General features: G+C 46.6%; 2 protein-coding genes across 12 annotated transcripts; both read right to left on the reverse strand.

Moving 5' to 3' along the window:
* Window positions 1-1,594: 1,594 nt before the first annotated feature.
* asb3 (ankyrin repeat and SOCS box containing 3) lies at window positions 1,595-4,936 on the reverse strand. The gene is made up of 10 exons (XM_049758676.2): window positions 4,428-4,936; window positions 3,977-4,147; window positions 3,797-3,909; window positions 3,506-3,638; window positions 3,243-3,420; window positions 2,848-3,054; window positions 2,645-2,755; window positions 2,360-2,533; window positions 2,150-2,283; window positions 1,595-2,065 (listed from the first exon to the last, which is right to left on the reverse strand). The coding sequence occupies exons 1-10, from the start codon at window positions 4,636-4,638 to the stop codon at window positions 1,929-1,931; spliced, it is 1,569 nt and encodes a 522-aa protein (XP_049614633.1). The 5' UTR covers window positions 4,639-4,936; the 3' UTR covers window positions 1,595-1,928.
* A 200-nt stretch (window positions 4,937-5,136) lies between these two features.
* Window positions 5,137-25,261, reverse strand: LOC125991087 (calcium-activated potassium channel subunit alpha-1a). 11 transcript variants are annotated; one of them, XM_049758623.1, is made up of 30 exons: window positions 25,087-25,261; window positions 24,481-24,949; window positions 22,954-23,103; window positions 19,969-20,030; window positions 18,338-18,431; window positions 17,948-18,059; window positions 15,400-15,475; window positions 15,193-15,268; window positions 14,712-14,882; window positions 13,760-13,851; window positions 11,248-11,358; window positions 11,062-11,167; window positions 10,902-10,984; window positions 10,751-10,820; window positions 10,457-10,612; window positions 10,277-10,386; window positions 10,128-10,196; window positions 9,968-10,054; window positions 9,823-9,899; window positions 8,273-8,305; window positions 7,977-8,061; window positions 7,614-7,737; window positions 7,293-7,517; window positions 6,741-6,933; window positions 6,495-6,606; window positions 6,329-6,423; window positions 5,951-6,081; window positions 5,677-5,871; window positions 5,470-5,588; window positions 5,137-5,396 (listed from the first exon to the last, which is right to left on the reverse strand). In XM_049758623.1, exons 1-30 carry the CDS (start codon window positions 25,092-25,094, stop codon window positions 5,153-5,155), a joined length of 3,735 nt encoding a protein of 1,244 aa, XP_049614580.1. In that variant the 5' UTR covers window positions 25,095-25,261; the 3' UTR covers window positions 5,137-5,152. The 11 variants fall into 11 exon arrangements, with proteins under 11 accessions (XP_049614580.1, XP_049614574.1, XP_049614572.1 ...); XM_049758617.1 differs by lacking the exons at window positions 6,329-6,423; window positions 13,760-13,851 and adding an exon at window positions 13,570-13,661 and having other exon boundaries at window positions 5,486-5,588; window positions 6,493-6,606; XM_049758615.1 differs by lacking the exons at window positions 6,329-6,423; window positions 13,760-13,851 and adding an exon at window positions 13,570-13,661 and having other exon boundaries at window positions 6,493-6,606.
* Window positions 25,262-25,402: the final 141 nt, after the last annotated feature.

Below are 25,402 nucleotides of genomic sequence, written 5' to 3' on the forward strand. Positions count from 1 at the left end.
ACCTTTTTCGATCCAAAATCGCCCGAAAAAAATCGACCTCGACTTATACACCGAGTCATAAAATTTAACTTCGTATTCATCGCTTCAAATGTGATGGTAACCAAGGCTGTTTCTCATGCATCTCATTGTGCGTGGGTGTGCGTCCGTCAGGCTCATCAAACAGCGAGAAACTGAATCATTATAAAGCGTTCGTCGCATTAACACGCATTCTCAGCAACAATTTCAAATATTCTCACCTCAATAACAGACATCGAAAGCCAGGCAGCGACAATGACAGCTAGGGGGAAGTACTGGGTATTGAGCGAATGTGCGAGTCATCGCGCGTCAAGCAACGACAATAACTACCGGTACGTAAACATTCAATCGCCATGTCTAAATGAATGTCGTTGGCACTTAGAAAATATTCGCCAAACTTGGCCAGACTTCCAGGGGAAGAGGCCGAATTTTCACTTGTTCTGGCCGACCGGAGGAACCAGCCGAGGCGGACACTTTACGGCGGTTGAGTCGTTGGCACTTAGAAAATATTCGCCAAACTTGGCCGGACTTCCAGGGGAAGAGGCCGAATTTTCACTTGTGGTGGCCGACACGGGGAACCAGCCGAGGCGGACACTTTACGGCGGTTTAGTCGTTGGCACTTAGAAAATATTCGCCAAACTTGGCCGGACTTCCAGGGGAAGAGGCCGAATTTTCACTTGTTCTGGCCGACATGGGGAACCAGCCGAGGCGGACTCTTTATGGCGCAAGAGCCGTTGGCACTTAGAAAATTTGAACCGGGCGGCGTGCACGAGTGCGCGGCCCGCTGGAAGTCGAATGAGGCTCCGCGATTTCATCCGCGGTGCTTATAAAGTGCCAATCCGCTCGGCCGGAGCTATTTTCGGCCACCCGGCGCGTGTGCACGGCCTCCCGGCTGTGCCGGGCGGCGTGCGCGAGCTCGCCGGCTGCTGGAAGTCGAATGAGGCTCCGCGATCTCCTCCGCGGTGATTATAAACAGCCGATCCGCTCCGCGGGAGGTATTCCCGGCCACTTGGCGCGTGCGCATGGCCTCCCGGATGTGCCGGGCGGCGTGCGCGAGCTCGCCGGGTGCTGGAAGTCGAATGAGGCTCTGCGATCTCCTCCGCGGTGCTTATAAAGAGCCGGTCCGCTCGGCAGGAGCTATTTCCGGCCACTTGGCGCGTGTCCACGGCCTCCCGGTGGTGCCGGGCGGCGTGCGCAGTGCGCTGGCCGCTGGAAGTCGAATGAGGCTCCGCGATCTCCTCCGCGGTGCTTATAAAGAGCCGGTCCGCTCGGCAGAAGCTATTTCCGGCCACTTGGCGCGTGTCCACGGCCTCCCGGTGGTGCCGGGCGGCGTGCGCGAGTGCGCTGGCCGCTGGAAGTCGAATGAGGCTCCGCGATCTCCTCCGCGGTGCTTATAAAGTGCCGATCCGCTCGGCTTGGAGCTATTTCCGGCCTCCCGGTGGTGCCGGGCGGCGTGCGCGAGCTCGCCGGCCGCTGGAAGTCGAATGAGGCTCCGCGATCTCCTCCGCGGTGCTTATAAACAGCCGCATGCGCACGGCCTCCCGGAATTTGAACACATTTCGTCAATAAATTTCGCATATTGAATTTTGAAGTTTAATATAATGCAACAATTGAGCTCGACTTATACAAAGGATATATCATAAAATCGTAAATTTCCGTCGAATTTTAGGGGGTCGACTTATACACCGAGTCGACTTATACACCGGCAAATACGGTAGTTTTAATTTAGGAAGGGTAACAAAAATATAGAAACGACATGCAATTTCTAATCTGAATGTATGAACACTTCAAACATAACATGCGGGAAACTCCAAACCCATCACCATTTCAAACAAAGCAACTCTTGTCAGTTATATCTCCCCGCTGGAGAGGAAACTTGCGGAATGCCTACTGAAAACATTGGAAGGAACGAATTAGGTGAACTGCAGGAAGCGCTGGATGCTCAGGGGCACGGGAAGCTCGCCGACCGCGTCCATCCTCATCACCTCCTCTGGTCCCATCAAGGTCCTGATGCGCAGCCGGCACAGGTGTGACAGGTCGGGGACCGAGTCTACATGGAGGACGAGGCGAGGCGGCGGGGAAAATGTTACTGTTGTCAGAAAATCAAAATGAAGCCATTTCCTAGTGTTGCTACCAAATTGCGGGAGTGGGTGCCACGTTTCCTGCGCCCGTCTTCGCCACAGGATGCTTTTCAAAGCGGGTGACATCGTCGACCAGTTGACAAACTGCAGCAGGAAGTTGAGCAGCTCGCTGTCAACCTTCTCGAGCCTAGAAGCGCAAAGAAGGAAAAGGTAGCACGTTGCCAGCGCGAAGGCGAGGGGAGCAGCGGACGCGGGAGCCGTACACGATGGAGCGCAGCAGCGAGTCCGGGTCCAGCCCGGCCCGGAGTAGCGGCGGCAGCCAGTCAACCGCAAACTCCAAGAGCTTCAACGCCGTCCTTAACATGTCGTCCAACTCGGGCCGCCTCAACGCCACCTTGCTTGAATCGCCGCGGGGGTGTCGTGGGGGGTAAAGCCACCTGCAAGTCAGTTTACACATTTGTGAAGGCTCCCCCCAGTGGCAGCGGCTCATCGAAATCCAAACATATTTTGGAGGTGGAAATAGAGGCGCTGGGGCGAATATTGCTCACCTGTGTTCCAGGACCAGCTTGAGCAGGCTCGAGTTCTTTTGGCCTAGCACCGGCTTCCACTCCGACTTGTGCAGCGCCGCCCCCGCCGCCAGCAACATCCCAGATATGTCACTGCGAGCAAGCACGTATGGCACGTCAGAGATGTGTATTGTATTGCAGCGTTCACCCGATCAAAGTCAGAAAGCGGGTGAGCTGTGACCTGCCTGTATCCGCTGTGGAAGGCGAAGCTGAGTGGTGAATGAGGGCCCATCGAGTGCAGGCAGCTCTGGGCATCCGGACTGAAGCCTTGGTCCAGAAGCAGTGCCACGCAGGCCGCTTGGCCACCCTGAATGGCCAGGTAGAGCGGGCTCACTAAGCCCTCGCCGCGGTCGCACTGGCGAATCGTGACGGGCAGCAGCCGGCGCAGGATTCTGCGAGCGGAGGCCGTCGATTAGCAAAAGCAGAACGGGAACTTCCACTGTGTCGTCTACTACGTCGCAGCTTCGGATGCAGGTGCGGCCACGATTGTCAGCCCGGGGACAACCGCGTCTCACCAAAACGTCACAGCAAGTTATTTCCACCTGGTTGAGCCCCGTTTAGCGGAGGAGCGAGCAGCTACCCGAGGTGGCCGAACTGTGCGGCGGCGTGGATGGGCAGCTGGGGCCAGTCATAGCTGCAGTTCAAGTTGGCGTTGGCGTTGTGCTCCAGCAGCAGCTCCACACACGACTCGTGACCCTGCTGGGAAGCCAGCATCAGCGGCGAGGCCATGTCCGATGCCTGTGCGTTGACGTCGGCACCTGGGGGGGGGGGGGGGGGGGGGGGGGGGGGGCATTTCTCCACTTTTCTGGATATGGCCCTTGGCCGAAATGACCCTGTGCTTACCTGCGTGGATCAGGATCTCTAGACATTGTTGCCGACCGTGCTTCGCCGCCAGGAAGAGCGGTGTCATGTTGTAGTCGTCACGCACCTCCAGCTCAGCCGACTGCACTAGCATCCACACGATGTCCACGTGATCCTACAAGAGCGGGGCCAAGATTGCAACATGTTCATAGAGGAGGTCAAAAAGGTCCTTATGTGCTCAACGTTTCCTGCGTCTGACTTTCTGCGATGAACCAAACAGACATAAGACATTTGAACAAACAGCCAGTGTGTGTGCGTGTGGACGCTCCTGACCCGATAGACGGCGAGATGAAGGCACGTCCAGCAGGTGGCCGTGTGCGATCTGTTCAATTCTGCCCCCTTGTCCATCAGCAAGCGCACCACCTCTATGTGGCCGTTGTCCACCGCTGCCGGAGTGCACTTGTTACTTAGCTGCTGGGATACACACGCACACACCCACACACAGAGTTCTACCTGCATAAAGCGGACATGAGAGGTCGTTGGTGAGCTGGTCTATTTTGGCTTTGGATTTGAGGAGGCGCCGTACAGCCCCCACGTGGCCCCCTCTTGCCGCCAGAAAGCAGGCCGTCTCTCCCTCGTGGGTGCTGGAGTTGACGTACGTGCGGAATTCTGACAGTGAGACGCCTGCACATGGGGAAAAGTCTACTCGGGTGGACGTGGAGTGAAGAGCTTCTATTGTGTGCTGCTGATGCAAAAAGACTGCTGCCCCTGGACCTGAAGAGGCTGCCCAACTAAGCAGCGCCGTGCATAACTATCAGGGGTGCTTGGGCTCATCAAACTCGCCTGGCTTTAGAAAGACGAGATGCTTGTAGCCTCTTTCAAAGATCTGTCCCAGAATAGTGGCCTTCGTGTAACTCAATTAGACTTTTCATCACACATAGGAGAAGACTGCGGGTGCGCTTACCGGTCCTGGCGGCCGAGAGAATATCCTTGAGGCAGCCCATCATGCCGGCGTGGGCCGCCTCGTGTAGGGGCATCCAACCCCGGTTGTCGGTACAGGACACACTGCGTCCCTCGCGAAGCAGCCGCCTCAGGCGCCTCCTGTCGCCGAGGCGAGCGGCGACGGCCACGCTGGACATGGTGTCCACATAGCACGCGCTGAAGTCCATCGACATGTTGTACGTGTTGGATGCGAAGAAACTCAAGTTGCCGAAGCGACTTGAGCAAAGCGGGAAATACTTGGAGCAGCGGAACGAAGACCTCAGTCTGGGGTGTTTTGGTCCATCTCAAACTCAAATCGCTTTGTATTCTTGTCACTTTGTCCTCTGTTGACGCAGCAGCGACTCCCAAAAGCACATTAACGACCTAATGCGCGAAAACCGCGTCTGGACGCCGATTCTAGAAATCGCGACGAAGAGCAAGACCACCAGACGCGCGTTCCTAATAAGTCGCAGTTTTATGACGTCATCAAAACAACCGGAAGTGTGGTTTTCTTATACGTATTCTATTTCCGTTGAAATTGAACAAAACATGAGAACCTTTTTTGGTATGGTGCGACAGGCTGCTGATTTTGTTTTATTAATTTTTATTTTGAAAAGTGACCGTATTCTCAAATGCAATGCTAGCAAATGCTAAAGAGTCATTCAAGCTTGGTAAAAAACAAAACAACAAAAACCAGTGGGTTTGCGTTTATTGTTGTACCATGAGATGCTGAAGTGTCGTTACATATTTGAGCTTGTCCCGTGGGTCCCTGCTTTTGTTGCGGTTAGCTCGGTTGACGGTGCCGATGGAGTGTACGGAGGAGCTTTTCTTGTTGGACGAGTGCGAGAGGCTGCTCCGCGACTGGCCGGCGTTGTGGTCGAACTGCATGAGGCAGAAGATGAGGTCTGAGGGCACCAGCTCGAAGGCGTAGGGCGGATTGGTAATGACGTATCTAAGAAGGACATGGAGGACGCCGACTGAAACAAACTCTGTGACACCTATGGCCATTAAGACACAAGACTCACCGCTTGGTGCACTGACTTTGAGCGTTAAGATGTCCGTCACGTAGCCGATAGATGCCAAAACAGAGCATGTTGTATGTTTTCAGGGCTTTGCAAAAAAGGTCGCCGTAACAACCGCCATCCTACAGAAAAATGAAGCATTTCTCACAAAACTACCACAGCAAAAAGTCAACAGGAATGCTGATGCAAGGCCATCAGTTACGGCCTCACCCCGAGGTCGGCGAAGGGCCCGTCGTACAAGGCCAGCTGGGCCACGCGACAGCGGTCCCTGTTGGCCAGCGTCTGCGGCGTGCTGTAGCCGCCCCGCAGGGCGTTTTCCTCCGCCAGCAGTCCTTCCAGCTCTGGGGTGGCGCCGCCCGTCACCAGCGTGCGGATCAGCGTCAGGATGTTGTCGTTGAAGTACGTCTACAGGAGGAGCACCGTGCAAATACTTTGTTTTTCCCTGCTATTATAAATCTTTTTTTAGGTGGAGTGCTGCACTTACAGCGCTCATTAAGGAGTCCAGCACACTGACTGCAAAGGCGGTGCCGCAGGCAAACGGCTGGGTCAGGTAGAGCTCCGTGTCGGGGTCGTCGTCGTCGTCCTGGTCCAGGAACTGAACGTTGGAATCGTTAACTACAAACATCACGCAAAAAAACAAAAACAAAAAACATACTGACATGCTTTAAGATATCACAATGAGATCAACAATATAAATGTGACATTTGAACAGCAAGCAGGATAGTTTAGATGTGAAGAGGCTTTGTGTTTAGAATTTTCCAGCCAAAGAAACAACTCCAAGCGGAATGCTGTAAAACGTGGGCCCAAAGGCAAAAAGAAGCGCTGAGGCCAAGCAGACCCATTTGTCAGCGTCTTCTCTTACCCAGCTCGGTAATCATTTGTATGCCGGTCCCGCTGCTGTTATCCTGAGCGAGTGAAACGGCAGGCGCTTTTTGGCCCGCCTTTGTTAACGGGCATCGAGGGATAAACACGGGTTACTCCAACACGTTAGCGACGCGGGCGCTAACAGACGCACGTCAGGCCTACCCAGTTCAGTTATGATGGGAATGTTGGCCCCTGTCGTCACCGAGGTGTGACGGACGCGTCCGTGGATCGGGCTGTTCTCGGGAGACGACCGCTCCATACCCGGTGGCGTGAAGCCTACGAGGGGCAAACACAGATGCAGAATTTCAATATCCTTTACAATTTCAATCAATCAAGGTGTCCCACAGTCTTTCTTGAATCACTTTAGCGTGCAATTTCCACCTATACATCTGGGTGGCTACGGTGCTCACCTTGGGAGTTGGCCTGCAAGACGCCGATGCTGTCGTCAAAGATCATGGATTTGATGTTTAGCGAGGCCAAGATGCACTCTTTGTCCTGCAGCGAGGCGTCATCAATATTGTTCTGATTGGCTGACAATACGACACACATGTCACACAGGTTGATGTTGACGGCCCTGAGGTCGGCTCGACTCAGCGGCGTGCCCTTATCCGGAGGAAAGTGGGTGAGAGATGAGAGAATGGAAATGTTGTTAGGCCATCTACAGCTTTACGATTTCTGTGCATTGAAATGATGTCGTCTGATACCATTTGCGTCAAATAATATTGTTAGCTGAGCAGGGTTTCTAAAGATAAAGTCATGGGCTGCTTTTAACGCGTACAACAAAAACAATCACCTAAAGTTAAATTACATTTGCACTGAATACATTCTAAATAAAAATAAAATAAATACATAAAAATAAATTCTAAATTAATATTAAATCTGAATAAAAAAAAGAGACTTCTATTCCATAGGAACGGAAGTAAGGTGCAATACAAGTGGCACAATGAATGAAAGTGACTGACGGGCAGGATGGAGACTTTGGGGAAATTGTGCAGCGTCTCCCACTCGCGCTTGAGGTACTCCAGCGAGCCCACAAAGACAATGTGCTTGAGCTCGTGGTAGTGGAAGTTGCTGGCCCTCAGCGGCATCACAAAGTTGCGCAAGCCAATCACTGCAGACTTGATGTCACCGAAGATGCACACCACCACGTGACCGCTCAGCACAGTCATGGCCGCCTCGCTTCGAGTCTGACGAGGAGAAAGAAGCAAGATGAACACTGAAAATGACTTTGGTTCGCTATCCAAGGTCCTGAAGTGGAGTGTGGGTACTTGTGCCACGCTCACCAGGACAACCTTCTCAATGTCCTTGGACGGGCACCAGTGGAACATCCCCGTGGAGTCGTATTTCTTCACATTCTCGTCCATGCTTTCCATCTGCTCGTTGACGGAGATGAGGAGAGGGTCGTGTCTGAGGGAACAAGTTTTGAAAGATGATTTCCTGCCATGTCAGCCTTTCATCTGGATTGTTGACCGTGGACGATATTTGAAGCTACTCAAGCTGCAAAACCCGCTTTCAGTTTTGTTTCTTTGCGTCCGTGCCCCAATTGAGCGTTCTGGTTAAACTCATGATTCTCTGCACAACGTTTAATTGAGCTGTGAACTTGAATACAATAAAACGGAGGTGTTACCGTTGCAGGGCCGTCCTACCGTAGGATCTTTGGGGAGGAGTTGGGGGAATTCCTCATGCCTCCGTTACGCTGCTTTTTTTTGGATAATTGTTGGTCATCTTCAACTGCAACGACATCATCCGGTTTGCATAGTCACATCACAGTCGAACAAAATAGTTTCCACGCTTTTTTTCACTCTCATTCCGCACTGTAACGTTTTTATAAAACATCCCTTTACTAAATTCATACATAATGGAGTTACATAGTGCATGACAAACAAAATAAAGCAAAAACTTTAAAACGTTGAGTGACGAGAGGAGAGGAAGGCGCACTTACTTGATTTGATGTATCCGTTGTAGGTGTTCTTAGCTGGGGGGAAAAAAAAAATCAAACAGAAAATATTAACGAGAGGAGCAGCACCACAGATATATACATTAATATTCCTCAAAATTGAAAAGAGAGCGATGCTTTCATCATCGTTTAGGCCAGGGGTGGGCAAACTTTTTGACTTGCGGGCCGAATTGGGTTCTAAATTTTGACCGGAGGGCCGAACCAGGAGCAGATGGATGTAGTGTTTGTGTGAAGTAATATAAACGACCTGTAAAGGTCATTCCATAAAAGGTTTTGGCCTTTAGTAGGTAGTAAAGCATGGATATTCAAAAAAAGTTTTTTGAAAACAAATGCATTTATTAACAGCATTAAAAAAAAAAAAACATCCCTAAAAAACTGCTATCTGTGATTCTCATAAAATATGACACTGTTATTATGAATAACAGTCTCCATCACTTCAGTGCCTGCAGGTCAGATTAATGAAAGATGTATGTTTATCTTATGAGATCACATCAAACGGCAAACATTTTGACCAAATATATCATCTTGAAGAATCGGTGAAAGCATACATCCAAATAAAGTAATCAAAACGGCAACACGGTGAGGGGTATCTGAAAATCAGAGCAGAGTTTTAACTCACAAACACCTGGTAACAGAAGTGAGGAAACGGAAAACACTTCCTTAAAGTAAGCCTTAAGAACTTTAAAGGTTAAGATTAGTCACAAACAGGTGGTGCATCAATGTCCTTGAGCATCCTGCATTGTTTGAAAATGAGAATGGTCGCTAGTTTCAATCCCTGCTATTTGTACAGATCATATTCAAAATGCATTTTTTTACAACAAACTTGAAAGCCTCCCCTTCATTTTCAGTGTTCATTTGATGTTGATGTTCATGTGGCTGAACGTCACGTCGCGTACGTCGAGCCAAATTGGCCACTCTTTTTAAACACTCGGCACTCAGTGTCCACCTTGCTTTTCCTTGGGCGACTCATTTTAATGGAAGGATTCCAGGGGAAGGTTTGTGGGTGGCTTTAGCGTAAAACTGTATCCGAAAACTCGGCGCGCAAATTACAAGAATGCTGTCGTCACAGCCCACGCTCTAAATTCGGCACTGCTACAAATAGAGCGCGAGTGCGCTATTTCCGTACTACTGAGTACGTACACGCACTTGTGAGTGTGCACCGAGCTTTCTGACACGGCTTCCGGTAGTAAATGTGCAGGCGAGTGGTTCCCCATCTACTGGGGAAACGCAGTCATTGCAAGCAAAATGACCGAAAAAAAAAAGTTTAATAATACAATTTATTTAGGGTTGGCGGGCCGGATTAAACGGTCCCGCGGGCCGGATGTGGCCCGCAGGCCGTAGTTTGCCCATACCTGGTTTAGGCGATTTAGTTTGAGTGTAGCGACCTCTGCTGGTGATTTGCTGTACTGCCACCGACTCAAATGGGCAGTCGAAATGTTTGCAAGTAGCAGAAATAAAATGTCAACTTTTGTTTGATATCCTTGGCCTAAGTGGACAAAAGTAATTGGACAGCTACCCGCGATTCCACAACTTACATTTTTTGCATCCGCATTTCTTTATGCGCTTGGGATCCGTGACGTCATCATGGCACGCTTTGCAGTAGAACAACGCCCTGTGGACGTGAGTGAACCAAACAATAAAGGAGTGTAGGAGCAAAAATGAATCATTTGTCAGAGTTACCTCTTGACTTCTTTGGCGTCACTGGCAATGAAGAAGCCCAACGTCCCCTCCTGCATCTTCACATGGTTGCCAGGGTTGATGAGCGTGCTGATCAACAAGGCCAAGCGACATCATTATGGATTGAAAATCTTCAATTCTTGACAATCAACGAATAGGTTACCTGCTCTCCCGCTGATCAGACTTGTACTCGATAGCTATCAACAGCAGCTTCAGCTTCACGTAGCACAGTCTGAAAAGAAAGGAATCATTTTCAAAAGAGGAACGTACACTAAGCAGCTCGGTGGTGCAGCATCATCACCGAGTACTCACTCGCAGATAACAGGAAAGGACAAGCCCACAAAGGCACTTGACAGGTACTCGGTGTACATCTCGTTGGCGACGCCCTCCAAGTAATACTTCTGCCACGTGTCCTCCTCGATCTGCGCCATGGTCAAAACAAAGGTAAAAAGCACTTTGGCCAGGTTGAGTGCCACTGTGCTTCTCAAGTACCTTGATGAAGGACCTCATGGAGAAGAGGTTGGCCAGCATGGTGGACAGGCCCTGAGCCAGGCAGCTCTGAGCAATGAAGCCCAGCTTGAGCTCGGCCAGGCAAATGGCGTCGTCGCCCTCCTTCCAGTTCCAGCTGGGGATGTTCAACAGATGCGCCTGAAAATGTCCATGTAACCATCATCCTTATCATCTGAATAACACGGACAAGAAATCAATCTGTGTCCACTCGACATCTTTGAAAATGGCAGCCTGCACTCAATGATTGTAAAAAAAGACAGGGTTGACATTACCTACCTTGTTGTGATACTGCAACATCTGAGTAATGATGCGGATCTTTGGGTGGTAGTTCTTGATGGAAATGACCCTATCATGACATGAAAACATCAGGACTTTCGATTATTTTCTGGGACATTGGCTGTATGACATGACTGACCATGTGGCTCACCTCATAATGTTGGAGGCGTCCTCGGCATCTGGATCGGCGCAGTATTTATTAGCTAAGATCAAACAGGCGTCAGCTGATTCGATCTGTGGGTCAAAAAAAGATTTGTGTCTAAATTGGTTAGTGAAAATGGCCTGGGCTGGGCTGAGCTGGGCGCCTTTACTTTGACTCTGGCCAAATCGTGAGGGTTGAGAACGGAGCCCTGGTAGAACTCCACCTGGGTGAAGTGACGTTTGAACAAGGCTTCCAGCTCAAGATTAGGGGAAATACTGAAAAACAGAAACAAAATTGGTGTCACTGTCAAAATACACTGCAACACAAGTTGAATTTGTGTTTGTTTGTTACTCACTTATGGAGAAAAACAATTTCTACATTGACATCATCCCTGTCCTTGTGTAGGAAGTCTTTGAGGAAGTTGGAGACGCTCTCCAGCGTGATGTGGCCGCACACCACGATGTGCCTGACGGGAAGACCGTAGACATTTTAGTCAACTTTCCAGCGGGGCGCACGGAAACAAGAGCGCCATGCGAGCCATGCAACAGACAGACATGAGAAGCTATCAGCGTTCAGGTGATTAAGTCAGGCCGTGAAAGGGGGAAGGACGAACGAGCACTGAATGGGATGGAGAAAGCGAGCGGGCCAGCCGTGACCAAGCGTTGGTGGATTAGGAGGGGGGGATCAGAGTTGATTTAAGAGGAGATTATGACATCCACACATTTTCCATTTTCATTCGTCCAACAAAGAAAATTTAAAGATAATACGGGCTTAGATCTTTACATGCTGCTCTAAATTGGAGAAAATTGCTTTTAAAAAAGCGCTTCAACAGATGACCTAAAAAATAACGGAGCACCATTCTGGTCATTTTCTTCTTCACTACCGTTTAAGGACAGATTTTATCTTGTTAAAGGCATAACATTTGTATATGCCTTGAATCATTTTATTTTGTTTATGTAACATGTCTTTGCATTTGTTTATGTAACATGTCTTTATATTTTATTTATATTTTATTCATTCCATTTTGTATTTTGTAAATATGTCCAAAACATTAGTTTTAACATTCATATTTTATTAAATATCTTTTATTTTGAAAATTTGTCAAAAATATTGTCATCAAATAATATATGAAAAACAAAAAACAAAAAAATAAATGACATGATGCGCTGTTGGTTGTTGACAACTTTCTTGAAAGAACATGTCAATTCTGTCACTTTGTAATGTCAGCGTGGCTAAGCAAAAAAAAAAAATTTTTTAAAAAATGGCAGCAAAAGCAGAGCGGGGGGGATAGAAACAACGTGATCCAATTCAATCCAAGGGTCCACATTAAACAAAATTGAAGCAGTTTAATGTCAAGATTCAATGCGGGGAATGAAATTATATCATACATACCCTTTCTTTCATGTTTTCCACATCCTTTGGCCCAATATACATAAATTGATTGTCTTTCTCATCATTTGTAAGAAAAACCTTTAAGGGAACCACGCTACAGCGCTAATAAATTGCCACGCTTTGAATAACTCAATAGCCCATAAAGCCATATTCTTCATTCGAGGCAACACTTTGGAAAAGGTGTTTACTTCTTGCCAAGGGCCGTGCGGATAAGTAGACTAGTTGTTCTCAAACTTCTGAAATCCAGCACTACAAAGTTTATTTAACATTATTGTAAACTAGAGTAACACAAAAAAATAAAAAGATAAAGCACAGCACAGTAGTCTCATTTCATCTGGCTACCTCAGCAAGAAAACAAAGGAAACACATTTTGTCAAAATGTCACCGCCGTATGTAGCTATGTCCTGAGGGTGTAGGTCAGACTGAAGAAAAAGGCCAAGAATGTTCCAGAAGCAAAACGCCCCAAAAAAAAAAAAAAAAAAGAAGACAAACAAGAAAGCACAGCCAAAGCCAATTAAAATCGTTTTTTTTCCCCAGCGCTGGATGGGAAAAAAACCTCCAGCAAGCCATGGCACATTAAATGAACAATAATTACACTATATATTATTTGATGTGTTTACATTTTTATGTGTACTATACGATTATCTGATCGACTTTTAAGAGATGTACTGCAAATGGAACGGAAATATTAAATGATACACAATGACGGAGTGAACGCAAACACAAACAAATATACAAAACTGCCAGGCTGATTTTTTTCAGACATGGTACAATAAGTATGGAGTGTCACGAAACAAGTATAGCGCAAACTATCGACACAAAAATGGAGTCATGTTTCAATATACTACAAATATGTTAGAATTCTACAAATCCAAATATTAGGAGAAATGTGAGGGAAAGGGGAAATACTATAAGTAAAATTTGGAGACTAGTCAACCCGTTGATGAGTCAACATGCCGACTAGTCAGTTCCACTTTGCTTTTAAAAAGGAACAACACAGCAACAATTTCTAGTGAGCGGACGCGAAGCAGAAGCAGCGGCAAGACAAGAAGCAGACAAAAGGCAGGCAGGCAGGCGGGCGGGCAGGAAGGAAGGAAGGAAGGAAGGAAGGAAGGAAGGAAGGAAGGAAGGAAGGAAGGAAGGAAGGAAGGAAGGAAGGATGGCCCAGGTCTTCAGTCACAGTGTGACTTGAACGCCGAGATGTTTACATCTCATATTTCTCACCAGGAGAAAACAAAAGAAAAAGTCACACAAAAACCACACCGAAGAACATGGTTGGACTTACTTTCTGCCTCTGGTCGAGTTATAACTCCCTCCGTATTTCTTCCGATTAAGGATGAGAGCGGCAATTTCTGGCACGTAGCGGGCAAACATGGCCTACATGCGTGGAAAATAAAAAGCAACACACACAAAAAAGGGAGGGGGGGGGGGCATGCAGGAGAAGCCTCAGCTGCGACCTCCCGGAAAATACTTACTTTCTGCCATTAACAGCACTATAGGAACCACCGTATTTCTTGCGGTTGCCTATTAACTCTATGATTTCAGGCACGTAGCTCGCAAACATGGCCTAAGGAGGACACAGGAGACAGAAAAGGTCGAGCAGTGTAAAAAAAGGGCAGGCTCACAAACTTGAAGATTTGGTCCCAGATTTGGCAGGTAAAGGAGATTTTTCAAGGCGAGGCATTGCACACTTAACAATGACTGCAAGTGTGTTGCGTCAATGTAGCCTGAAATTTGAATCAGGTATATTGCCATAAGAAAAACAACAAAAATGAAAATGGTGCAGCGCTATCAAATGTTATCAATTGCCAATTTGATGAGCCGTCACGACGAGGTCCATACTTGAGGGCAAAAACGAACGCACATTGGTTGGAAAAGAAGAAGTGAATGCAGGGAATTTCATGTGTGATACCTTTAAACAACAAACTATGAAAGTGAAATCCTTAGTTGCCATGTTTAGATCAACAAACACGCCAAACCATGATTTTCGACAATGCCTTCGATGCAAGTCATCGGTCACGGAGTCTTTAGAGATGTTTTTTTTTTTTTTTAAATGCTGTATTTATCAAATGGTGTCATTGCAAACCATTCCAGTTTGGGTGTTTGTTGTAGTCAAGAAGGGGTTTACAAGGTTCAAGGCTCAGGAGGTCAGAAAGTGGAAAGGACGGGGGGGGGGGGCGAGCCACCTGAAACCACAATGCTCGAACAATTCACAATAAATAGTCAGCTATAAGCGACTGACACGTGGCAATTGTGTGAATGTTGAGATAAAATATAAAGTCACAAGTCATAATTTTGTTCCTTTGCATTTTACCGGAATATTTGTCTCCAATGTTTCCGAAAACGAAAAAATTATGACTTCTCTCAGCGTCGGCACAATCAAATAACATCTCTCTTTTTTTCAATGAAGGAGAGGATTTTCTTTACCAGACCACCAAGGATGAAGAAGACCATAAAGAGTCGGCCCAGGGTGGTTTTGGCATAAACGTCGCCGTAGCCCACCGTGGACATGGTGACCATCAGCAGGTACACGCATTCCCAGTATGAAAGCGCTTGAGAGTTCTGAAAGTTCTCCCAAGGATCCCCGGAATTCTCCACCTGGAGTCATACATGGAAAATGGACACTGGAAACCCTAATAAAACGCCACAAGATGGCAGCAGAATACTTTTTGTTTTCATTAAATGGAGATGAAAGTCCACACATCACTTCAAAATAGTTGCTTAGTACACAGATCTTTTCAATCATATGGCGATCCAAAAGTAAAAAAAAAAAAAAAAAATCACCTGAAGAGAAATACTCAAGTACAGGTGCCTGAAAAATGCTCAATAGTCCAAGTAGAGTAACAAAGTATTTGTACTTGGACTAGTGAGCAAAAATCAAGCACTAGGTGGCAATGTGTGGACTTACCAAATGGATGAATCCGGCTGCCGTGAGCCATGTGCTGATGAAGATGGAACACAAGTTGACCAGCTTGATGGAGTTGCTGGGGCAAACAGAAAGAATAGTTTCATTCACGGCATACAATTGCTTTTACATTAAACATGGAATCTTGTATTCTCATAAAGCAAATCAAAGAGTAGACACTCAAGAAAAAGAAACAAGAAAAATTCTTACCTTGTCTTGAGTATATTCAAAAACTGTAAAATTTCCGAGAACTGTATCAACCTCAAGGCCCTTAAGAACCTCAAGCCTGCGGGGCAAAAGCAAAAAAAAGAAACAAAATAAGTCCTTGCATGTTAAAAATGAAAGAAAAATGACCTGAGAGCTAATCTCACATCAGCTTCAGAGGATTCATTTCCAAACTCAGCAACACCAGAGAAAAGCTCCCACTGCCGCGTGCAACTTATTTTGTGAATGGTTGAAGACCATCAAAGCCCGCCAGCAGGTGGACGTGTCACCGCCACACCAAAATGGACCAACGGGAAGCAAAGCTATGGTTGCTTTGCGCACGTCTTACCCCAGTAGGAGACAGCGTGGAAGCAGGAAGCCAAGCGGGAGCCGCCACCGTTCTCCCGCTCGTCTTTGTCGTGGCCGTTGCGGACCCGATATCCTTTCTGGAAAAGCTCGCCAGTGGATTTCTTGCGTCGCCTTGTGGCAGACACTGTTTGAATGCCGTCGTCGGGCCCCTTGTACACCAACATCTTGGTGGGAATCATTTGCGAACGTCTTTGAGCCCAAACTAGAAACTTTGGTCCTCTGCACTAGCCCACAAGTGTGCTTGTGGCCAGCTTAAAGCCGTCACAATATTAGCGCGGCACAACGGCATATAAGCTCCTTTCGGATTCATCCCGAGAAGTGGGAACAAGCGTGTCCATCAACCTGACCTCAAGGTCAGCCCTTAGAGCCCGCAACAAATGTCCTGTTCCCTTAAGCTTCGCAAAAGAACAGCTTGTTGTTTTTAAGCGGGAAAATGCCGACCACGTGACACCGTGCGTGTGTCGAACGTCAGGAGAAAATCTGCGGTACAGTATTTAATTTTTTTTTTTTGCTAATCCTGGAAATAATGCCAGATGCTGTACAGTAACAAAGCCATTGCACTGGAGAAACATTTGCACAATTGTTAACTTTTGGCATTCATTTACCGTAATTTTTGGACTATAAGTCGCGTTTTTTTTCATAGTTTGGGTGGGCTGGGGGCGACTTATACTCAGGAGCAACTTATATGTGAATTTGTTCGCAAATTTTCAAAATTCAAAAATCCGTGATGTAGTGAAACCGCGATAAACGAACCGCGATGTAGCAGGAGATTACTGTCATTTGACCTGCAAGTGACGTCAGCAGCGCGGCGGTTGTTTACATAAGGACAAAGGATTTTGTCACGGGATGACGAAGATGACGAAGGGCCCCACGTTTGAAGGATTATAACTATGTTATAGTTATTTGATATATTCTATTTCGTGTAGCAACTTGTATATATTTTTATCGTTACAGTTCAGTAGTTGTTGACTCGAACTCTTGTTTTGTTAAATGAAGAGCCGTTTACCAAACCCACGTGTTTCCTGGTACTTTGTTAACGCTACAATATAGTTGTATACTAGATCTGTGCGGCGTGCACGCGGCGTTGTTGACATAAAGGACGAGGAATTTGATCGATGGATTTAATGATTAGGAGTGACACAGATGGTTTGATAATATTGTTGTTATATGATAATTATTTGAAATATACTTTATATATCGTTATATGGGTCTATGGAATAATTAGAAATGCAACTTACGAGTCCGACGTCAGCGGCGCATATGTGGCGCACACAGATGGTTTGATAAACGTGTTATTTCTGTAATACTTATTTGAATAACTGAATCTTACTCAGGCCCGTTCTCAGCTCCTCGTTTGTGTATATGTCACGTTAGCATACCGTATCGTTTAGCCTGTTGTTGCTGGTTCATGTCTGTTCTTGGTGTTGGATTTTGACAAATAAATTTGCCCCAAAAGTGCGACTTATACTCCGGTGCGACGTGTTTTTTTTCACTGTATTGTGCATTTTATGGCTGGTGCAACTTATACTCCAGTGCGACTTATAGTCTGAAAATTACGGTAGTTAAAACCAATAGTCATGCAGTGTGTTCTCTATTGTACTGAATTAATTTTAATGTATTGGATGTTTTTCACATTTTAATATTGGATATTTTAAATAGAAAGACTGGTACAAACTAATATGTGCTGTCAATAGAGTATTGGAATCAAAACGATCAGAAATAAATGTCTAAATATAATCAAGTGTCTGATGTGTTGACACTACAGTGACAGTGTCTTAGAATGTCCACTAGGGGACGCCACCCTTAAAATTACACTGGCCGGTTCCACTGAGTTTTGGCAACATTCACAGCCCAGATGACATTACGCAACACATTTGTCACACTTTGTGTTTGCTTGTGTGTGCGCGTGCACTTGACTTTGTTCCTCACCAAACGAAATAAACATTTAAAGCCATCTGCAATAATCCCCGATAGTCCCTCATTTCCTGTCACCATCAAAGCCGGTTACGGCATTGTACTTGGTTGCCCGCCCACCTTCCAAAATCATGGCCCAATTCCACTCCAGTGCGATTTGCCTGCACAGGTAAAGGACGCACGTGTTGCACAACACTGCGCAAACACTCACACTCACACAAGGGTGCAAAAAAACGCCAGAGTCTGAGAAGCAGCGCCGCGAGGAAGTTACCGAGCCAGCTCCGGTTGAGGTAGACGGACACGAAGACGGGCGGCACCGTGAAGAAGTCCACCACCGAGTTGACCTCCAGCCAGAACCACAATTTGTCGCTGGCGGCGATGAACTGCCGATGACAACGTTTCATTTGGCGGGATTACTTTCATGCCATCCTCCTTTAATAATAAGCACAACTTGGATTTATTGTTATGGCGTCAGCACACCCAGGTAGGATTCAAATGGATGTGCATTTATTTGGGTATTCAGTTTCAAAGTTTATGTATTATACAAAAATAATTATATGATTCTAGATTTGTATACATTTTTTTTAATTCATTCACAATGAAATGTGGGTTGACTACTATAATAACTGAGGACATTGTGATTTGTTTTGCTGTGACTCACTCGGAGGCCAAAGTACAAAAGGAAGAAGATGTTGAAGGCCATGTCGATCTGCAGCGTGACATCCTTGTAGAAGTTCTGACACGACTCGATGGGACTGCAGGACACACAGACCCAAGAAAAAAATGCACGTCAGCGACCATTGCGTCACAATGGAGATTTCGGATGCACATCATTCATCGTCTTTTGCCCGCAAAAGACGTCAGGAAGAAGCGTGGCTTCGTCATCACCGGTGCAGTGGACGGCAACGTGACGCATGCACTCACAAGCATTGTCTCGGTGCGCAGCCGGCCTTGAGCCTTAAAAAGCTGCTATGCACGCATGCACACGAGCATGTGTGCGTGTTTAAATTTGATTTGGGGTGTTGAAAGCAGCAGTTTAAGACTTAAGTGCATGCAAAGGTTGCGTCCGTCAAGCAGCCATAAGAAATGTCGGGGAGCCTCACCCTCAATAAACCCTCGTATCTGGCACAAATAAAGAGAAATCATTGAAGCAGGCACAAGTTAGTAAGGATGCTGCATTTATTTTATCATTGCTGAGGTTGAACTTTATTAACACCTCACCTCAAAAAAGCCTTTGGTCAAATTCATACCATGCATTATTCGCCAGGTGGGCCATTCATTCAAAAGACTAAGTTGATAAAACACCTCAAATACTCTTTTTGCCCCCTTAGGAGAACATAATGAATATGTTATATTGGCTTTATTCTGTAATTGTTTTCAAGGAGTAGACACAATGCCCCAAATATAGGCTTTGTGTGTGTGTGTGTGTGTGTGTGTGTGTGTGGGGGGGGGGGGGGGGGGGGGGGGGGGGAAGAAAAAAAACACAGCACTGTGCCTTCTTTTGTACTGTCAGGAATAATTAATATTGTATGAGCTCAAATAATGGCTTCCCCTGCACCTCAAATACCCATTGCTCCAATTAATTTTTATGACCCATTAATACAAGGAACAAAATAGTAATGCATCCCAGACAGAAGAATTGAATGCTGCTCGATTTTCATTATCCGTCGGGGGGTTACTGATAAACAATTAGATTACTTTCATCAAATAAATTTGAAACTCATTTGTTACATGGAAACAAAATTCTGACCAGAGTGACTGGGATGTCCTCGCCCATTAAACTAAAACAAAAACGAGCAGCCTAGACGGACGGGGCAGCCGGACAGCAGCGCACTACGACAGCGCGTCCGTCATCGAACGCAGTGCTAATGACGGGAAGGAAAGGCCGGATTGTGCCAAACCCAACTGCAAATTTGAACACAGGGCAGTGAAAAATGAGTACTGGAACAAGGCCAGGGGTTGAAAGTTCACCACTCATCGGTTGAAAAGGTAACAAGAGCATGGCGTGAAAGTGGACACCGGTGCGTTGACGTGACGGAGCCGCCCCAGCCAAGCCGCCTGCGTTGATTCGTGTCGCGGCGGCTTCCTGCTTTGGCTTCTTCAACTTCCTTTTGTCTAACGAGCGAATGTTTTCACCCACAACAGGAACTTTGGACTTTCCCTTAGCTTCATTGACCTTTACACCATGTTGGCACGCAGACGTTTGGGTGGCAACAATTTCAATGGCACCGTTAGTAAACAAAGCCCAAAACTTGTCTTGGTACATCACTCCTGATAAGAAGTCATACTCACTCTGAGGAATCAATGAAGTATATCATCAGAGCTCCGATGCTGAGGGCAAACACCAGCACCACCTGAAAGATGAGAAAAGTTGATTGTCACATGGCGACGTTGTTGTTGTTAACCCAAGGTTACAAATGAAGGATTGTTTACCGTATCTGTGTTCAATGAGCAAAATGTGTTTACACACTCCTCACTTGTGTGTAACTAAAACGGCAAAGTGACGGATGGCGGCATTGTCTTACAAGCAAGCCAGGAAGAGAGTGCGTGTGGCTCCAACGCAAAATGTCCTCTTTTCAGGCTCATTTTTGAAAGTTGGAGCCCTTTATTCAACATTCTCATTAAAAAAAGTTCTTCTTCAATAAATAACGCTTTATTAAAACATCAAATCATATCTTCTGATCTTTTCACAAACTTCAGCTACCATACCACAAGTGATGCATTAACACAACCTGCGTATCACGGTGAGTGTGGAAGCTAGCGGCTATGTTAGCCACAAAGGCATTCGCTCGAGTGGGTTAAGTAAATTTTGACAAAAAGGAGCTCAAAAACACAGCGTTGAAACTTCTCGGCACACTTATTTAAGTTATTAAACTTAATAAAAAACTACCTCCTTTCTCTTCCTTCCCTAAGCACTTCTTAAACGCAACCGACAAATGTGTCTGCACCTTTTTACGTCTTTTCCGGAAAAGAACGAACTTAATTGCACGACGAGCGCAAGGTAAAGACGGTGTCTCTCATTGGTTAACCACTTGTATGCTGCACCATGATTCGCTAATGCCACGAAAATATATATTTTTTTTCTTTATTGTTACAAGACAATTTAATCATGCTTCGCTTCTCATCAGCATACTCTAATTTCCTATCATTTTGAAAGAAATATATATTTATATTATTTACATTTAATTTATAGTTACTTTTAAATTAATTGCGCGGCTGACGATAAAGACGGTGTCTCTCATTGGTCAACACCCCACTAGTTTGCTGCGCCCTGATTCGCTAATGCCTCGAATATCATACTTATTAACTTTTACTTATTGTTATAAGACAATTTAATAATGCCTCACTTCTCATCAGCATATTCTAATTTCCTATCCTTTAAACGAAATACACATTTGTTTTATTTACATTTAATTTATAGTTACTCAATTACAAGAGGAAAAAAACATGTTCACAATTTACATAACATTATATTGTTGATATTATATTCACACTGTCAGTGTAAATGCCGCCTGTACTCAAGTCAGCCAAGTGTCCCACCATCAGTGTTGCTACTATTGCACTCTATTTATGTTAATAGCCAAGATGTAAACAATGAGTTGGGACTTTAGAGACTCATTAGAAAGACACCCTGCGCACTGGGACGGAGACACTGACATCAACAAAGCACAGTAGACACTTTAAAAATGCCCCAACTGGCTGTGGAGCTAATGGCAGCTCACAACATACGGCCACCGTCATTTCGGAGCAAAAGTCCAGAAACCTGTTGTGCTTGCTGCAGGAATTTTGCCAAATGACATTTTTGATGGCGTGAGTCCTGAGAAGAAGAAGTGGAACAATGTCCACTGTAATAATAATTGAAATAAATAACATGAGTTGTCAACTTGACAAGCAAAGCAATTCTACTCTAAATACGACACTAAAGCAAAAACCATAACTGTAGCACCAAATAATAATGGCATTGAATGCACTCAAAGTGAGTACATGATTTTATTTAGGTTACACAGTTACTAGCAGTGAAATATGATCATGCGTGTGAGCGGGCCACATGTCATCCAGTGTATGAGCGCCACTCCAGTGCCGCAAACGGCATCTCTGTTTTGATTTAAGCCTCCCTGGCAGCGGCCCAAACAGTGGCGGCACAGAGACAAGGCTCAAAGAGCTTAGCGTGGCTGACGTTCGCTCACGAACACCAAATGTATGTTTGGGCCCTGAAGACAAGACAGAAGAGGATTCCCTCCACCGTCTGTCATTCAATCTTGCGGACTTCCTCGACACGATGGCCTCTCGTAATGCGAGACGGCATGAGACTCATTAGCTGCTTTTATTGGACAGAGGCTGAAAGGATGCAAAGGCGGCGTACGAGCCAGTGTATCGAAAAACAAGTCCTGCTGATTGGAGAGAGGAACTAGAGCAAATCTCCAGCATGCGACCCAGGTCAACAAAATAGTAACATTGTACTTTCCTAACCAGAAGAAATGATTGATTTGACACTCTCCCATACAGAAGACAAAGAACTTAGCTTAGACATTGCGTTGATGGTGGATGACAACGCGCAATAAGGCATTGAATGACACACGGGATCCCCCAAGGCACGCGTGTCACCACCAACGCATTGTCTGCAAAGTCAACACGCTTTTATTTCAGGCTCCCGTGATCCCGGAGCTAATAAGACTTTATTGACTCAAACATGACTTACTGCTAATTAAAGGAGCAGACTGGCAAAATAGAGCAAAGTAAAAATACCACATTTAAGCTAACGAAAAGCTTTGAGCGGGAGAAAGCTGAGGGAAGCACGACTGTGCAATTTTATTCTTTATCCTCTGCGGAGAATGGCTAATATTACAGCAATAAAATGAGTATAGCAGTATAAGAGTGTAACTGGGCGAGTGTGTGTGACAATGGGCTTTGGCGTGGCTGATTAAAGAGCTGAACACACACACAGGTCTGCTAGTGAAGCCGCCGTTGCCATGGCGACGCCATTCGACTGCTGTACTTCCAGTTCATGTATCATGTCGTACCAGCTGCGATGGGTTACGTGCTACTGTTTTGGTCGGCAACACCACTTTGTGCTCATATTTGCTTAGGAAAGCCTTCTCTCTGAACTGAGGTAATTCCACTCATTATCCGAGTGAGTCAACTACCCTCACTTGACCAGATGTGTTCTCTCCAAGGGGGATTATGGGATGCCAGCGTGTGACCTTAATACACTGTTTAAAGCTTTGTCCGTCTCGCCGAGACGGGCCGGGTGACCATCATCGGACGCCGAGTACTCACCAGGACTCGTCCCGTCAGCGTCTGAGCAGAGATCATCACTCCCGCCCAATCTTTCACTGATGTCATCCATCCCACCTCGCTGGCCACCGCCGCCTCATCTTTGTCGGCGCGTTTGAGGACGCCGTCAACCGGGGTCAGCCGGTGCAGTTCCTGAATGAAAGTGGGACAGAAAATTCTTTTTTTTTTTTTCTTTGATTGGGAGTAAAGTGGAGGCTGGCTTGACTAAGTGTAGCCCAGCCTCAATGTCACCTGCTTCATCATTTCTGTGCATAATCCTTCTTAAAAAAAAAAAAAAAAAAAAAGCAGTAAAACAAAAATAACCAAGCGTTAATTATGTGCTAAAACCGTGCAGCTCTTTTTCGACACCTCACTAATCACATTCAATCGAGGGCGGCGCTCGAACATTCAATTAGTTGGCGCGGCCTTATGCTGCAGTCGAGGAAGGTCGAAAGTCGGATTTATCCCGCTCGGATTTTACCAGTTCCCAAAGCGTTGGAGGTGAATGTTGATTTCAAAAGATTGTTTGTTTCTCTCATTTATCACAACACAAGTTGTGTCCAGCAAACCTTCTTCACAATTTCCTATATACTATATTTCATTAATTTCACCAAATAACTTCATCGGGGGGGGGGGGGGGGGGGGGGGTGAGATCCAATTATTCTCCTGAGGCTTTGATTTGATCTGAAAAGGTCGCAGGCAAAAGAGGAGGTATCAGAGAGTGGCATTTGCCGCTATTGTGATGAAAAAAGAAGTGCATCTATTATTCAAAGTGTCAGAATATAAATCAGATCGCTTCAAGGATGCAAGCGGTCGAGGCAAGCTTTAAAAGTCCGTCCAGACCACGTTAAGCAAAGCACAGCGGGCGGGCAGGCGGACAATCACCTTGAAAGAATGGCTCACATTTAAAGACCTCCTTTTTACTCATGCTTATTTGATGTATAATTTAGTGTACTTTTAACAATAAAAAAAACAGAAGGGCAAACTTTTAAAATTGGAACAGCGTCTGGCTCTTCTTGCCCACATGCATCACAACATTGGGGTGTCAAAGTGTGACAGCAGCATGCTCTCAAAAAGTCCAAACTGAGAGAAAAAAAAAGGGGGAAAAGATACTGGTGCAGTTGCAGTTCCGAAAAGTGTTAATGACATGACAGAGGTGGGCCAAGTGGAAGGAGGTGGGCGGGGCAGGTGGGAGGTGTTCCTCGTGCATGCAACTTCCAATTTACACACAAGACGCAGATTGACTATACGTCGAATAAGCACCCACACAAACGCTCCTCGCTTGCTAGTTGCTTAGCAACAACGACAACAACAAAAGATTTACACGGCACGCGTGCAAGAACCTGACAATACACTTCCAAGTGGATGCATTTTCAGAAAGATAAATAAAGAAAAATGACGCTGGAGTGTTTGTTTTTGGTGAACGCTTAGGCCTACTACCGACGGCTACAGTCTTTTTTTGAGATGCTGTCAACAGTTGGCCCGGCCATGAGCACCAATGTTTTGGTGGGTCGACCGCGCACATCATACCTTCTTGTCTCGGCAGTGGCAGCAGACGCTCCACAGATACTTGAGGGTCCGCCACAGCAGGATGATGAAGAGCCCCCCGAAGAAGGTGACCATGGACGAGGCGAGGAAAGCCCACCACATGCGCTGGCCGTTGCTGTCGCACGGCACGTCGGGCGAGAAGGGGATGATGACGTTCATCTTGGCCATGTGTACCGACGGCTCTGAGCTCAGCCGCTCGCGGCTCTTCGCCATCTCGGGGCCGCCCCTTTCAAAACAGTTTGGTTCGCCGGTGCTCGGGGGCCATCGTGGCGAGTCGGCGGCCGGGATGCGGCGCCTGCCGAGCGGCCGCAAAAGTTGGGCTGGCTGGACGTGGCTCGGTACTGCTGGGGGCCAACTTGCTAGCAAATGGGAGGATCCAGCGTGCAGGCGACGCCGACGCGCCTCGCTTCGTCGTGCGTCATCCGGTGCGTAAACGTCTCGTTCGATCAGCCTAAAAGAAGGTGGAGGCGCTGAGAGTCAGTTCAGTGTTGACGCTGATTCTGTTGAATCCGCTGCACGATTCTTTTCCATCCCAAACAACAAAAAAACAATTGATGGTAAGCTTTGCGTGGCTGCTCGGTGTCTGACCGTCGCATGCTGGGAGGGGAGGCGGCCTGGATTCTGGCAGATGTACAGGTGGTGCTGGGAGGAGGGAGGAGAGATGGAGGGATGGAGAGAGAGAGCGCGAGAGAGAGAAGAGGAGGAAGAGGAGGCGCTAAAGAGTGCAGACCTGATGCTTCTGCGCACAGGCCCAGAGAGGAAGTTCTTTACCACCGAATTGAAGCTTTTTTGTCAGAGGCAGTGGCGGTGCCAGTGTAGACGGCGCCCTCTTGTGGACAAACGTCTGAACTACTTTATTTATTGCTTTTTGGGATTGCACGCAAGAAAGGTTCTTTGAAAAGAA

The sequence above is a fragment of the Syngnathus scovelli genome, chromosome 21 (genome assembly GCF_024217435.2).
Source record: "Syngnathus scovelli strain Florida chromosome 21, RoL_Ssco_1.2, whole genome shotgun sequence".
Lineage (NCBI taxonomy): Eukaryota > Metazoa > Chordata > Actinopteri > Syngnathiformes > Syngnathidae > Syngnathus > Syngnathus scovelli.

Bases quoted from the DNA above. Each gene is read 5' to 3' on its own strand.
- LOC125991087 (XM_049758613.1), bottom strand. The intron at 9,900-9,967 runs GTAACTCTGACA...TCACGTCCACAG, and splicing joins GACGCCAAAGAAGTCAAGAG to GGCGTTGTTCTACTGCAAAG. The intron at 5,872-5,950 runs GTAAGTGCAGCA...CTCCTCCTGTAG, and splicing joins TGGACTCCTTAATGAGCGCT to ACGTACTTCAACGACAACAT.
- asb3 (XM_049758676.2), bottom strand. From the start codon at position 4,638: ATGTCGATGGACTTCAGCGCGTGCTATGTGGACACCATGTCCAGCGTG. The intron at 3,639-3,796 runs GTCAGGAGCGTC...CCGCTCTTGTAG, and splicing joins TTCATCTCGCCGTCTATCGG to GATCACGTGGACATCGTGTG. The intron at 2,756-2,847 runs GCAGGTCACAGC...GCTTGCTCGCAG, and splicing joins GCCTTCCACAGCGGATACAG to TGACATATCTGGGATGTTGC.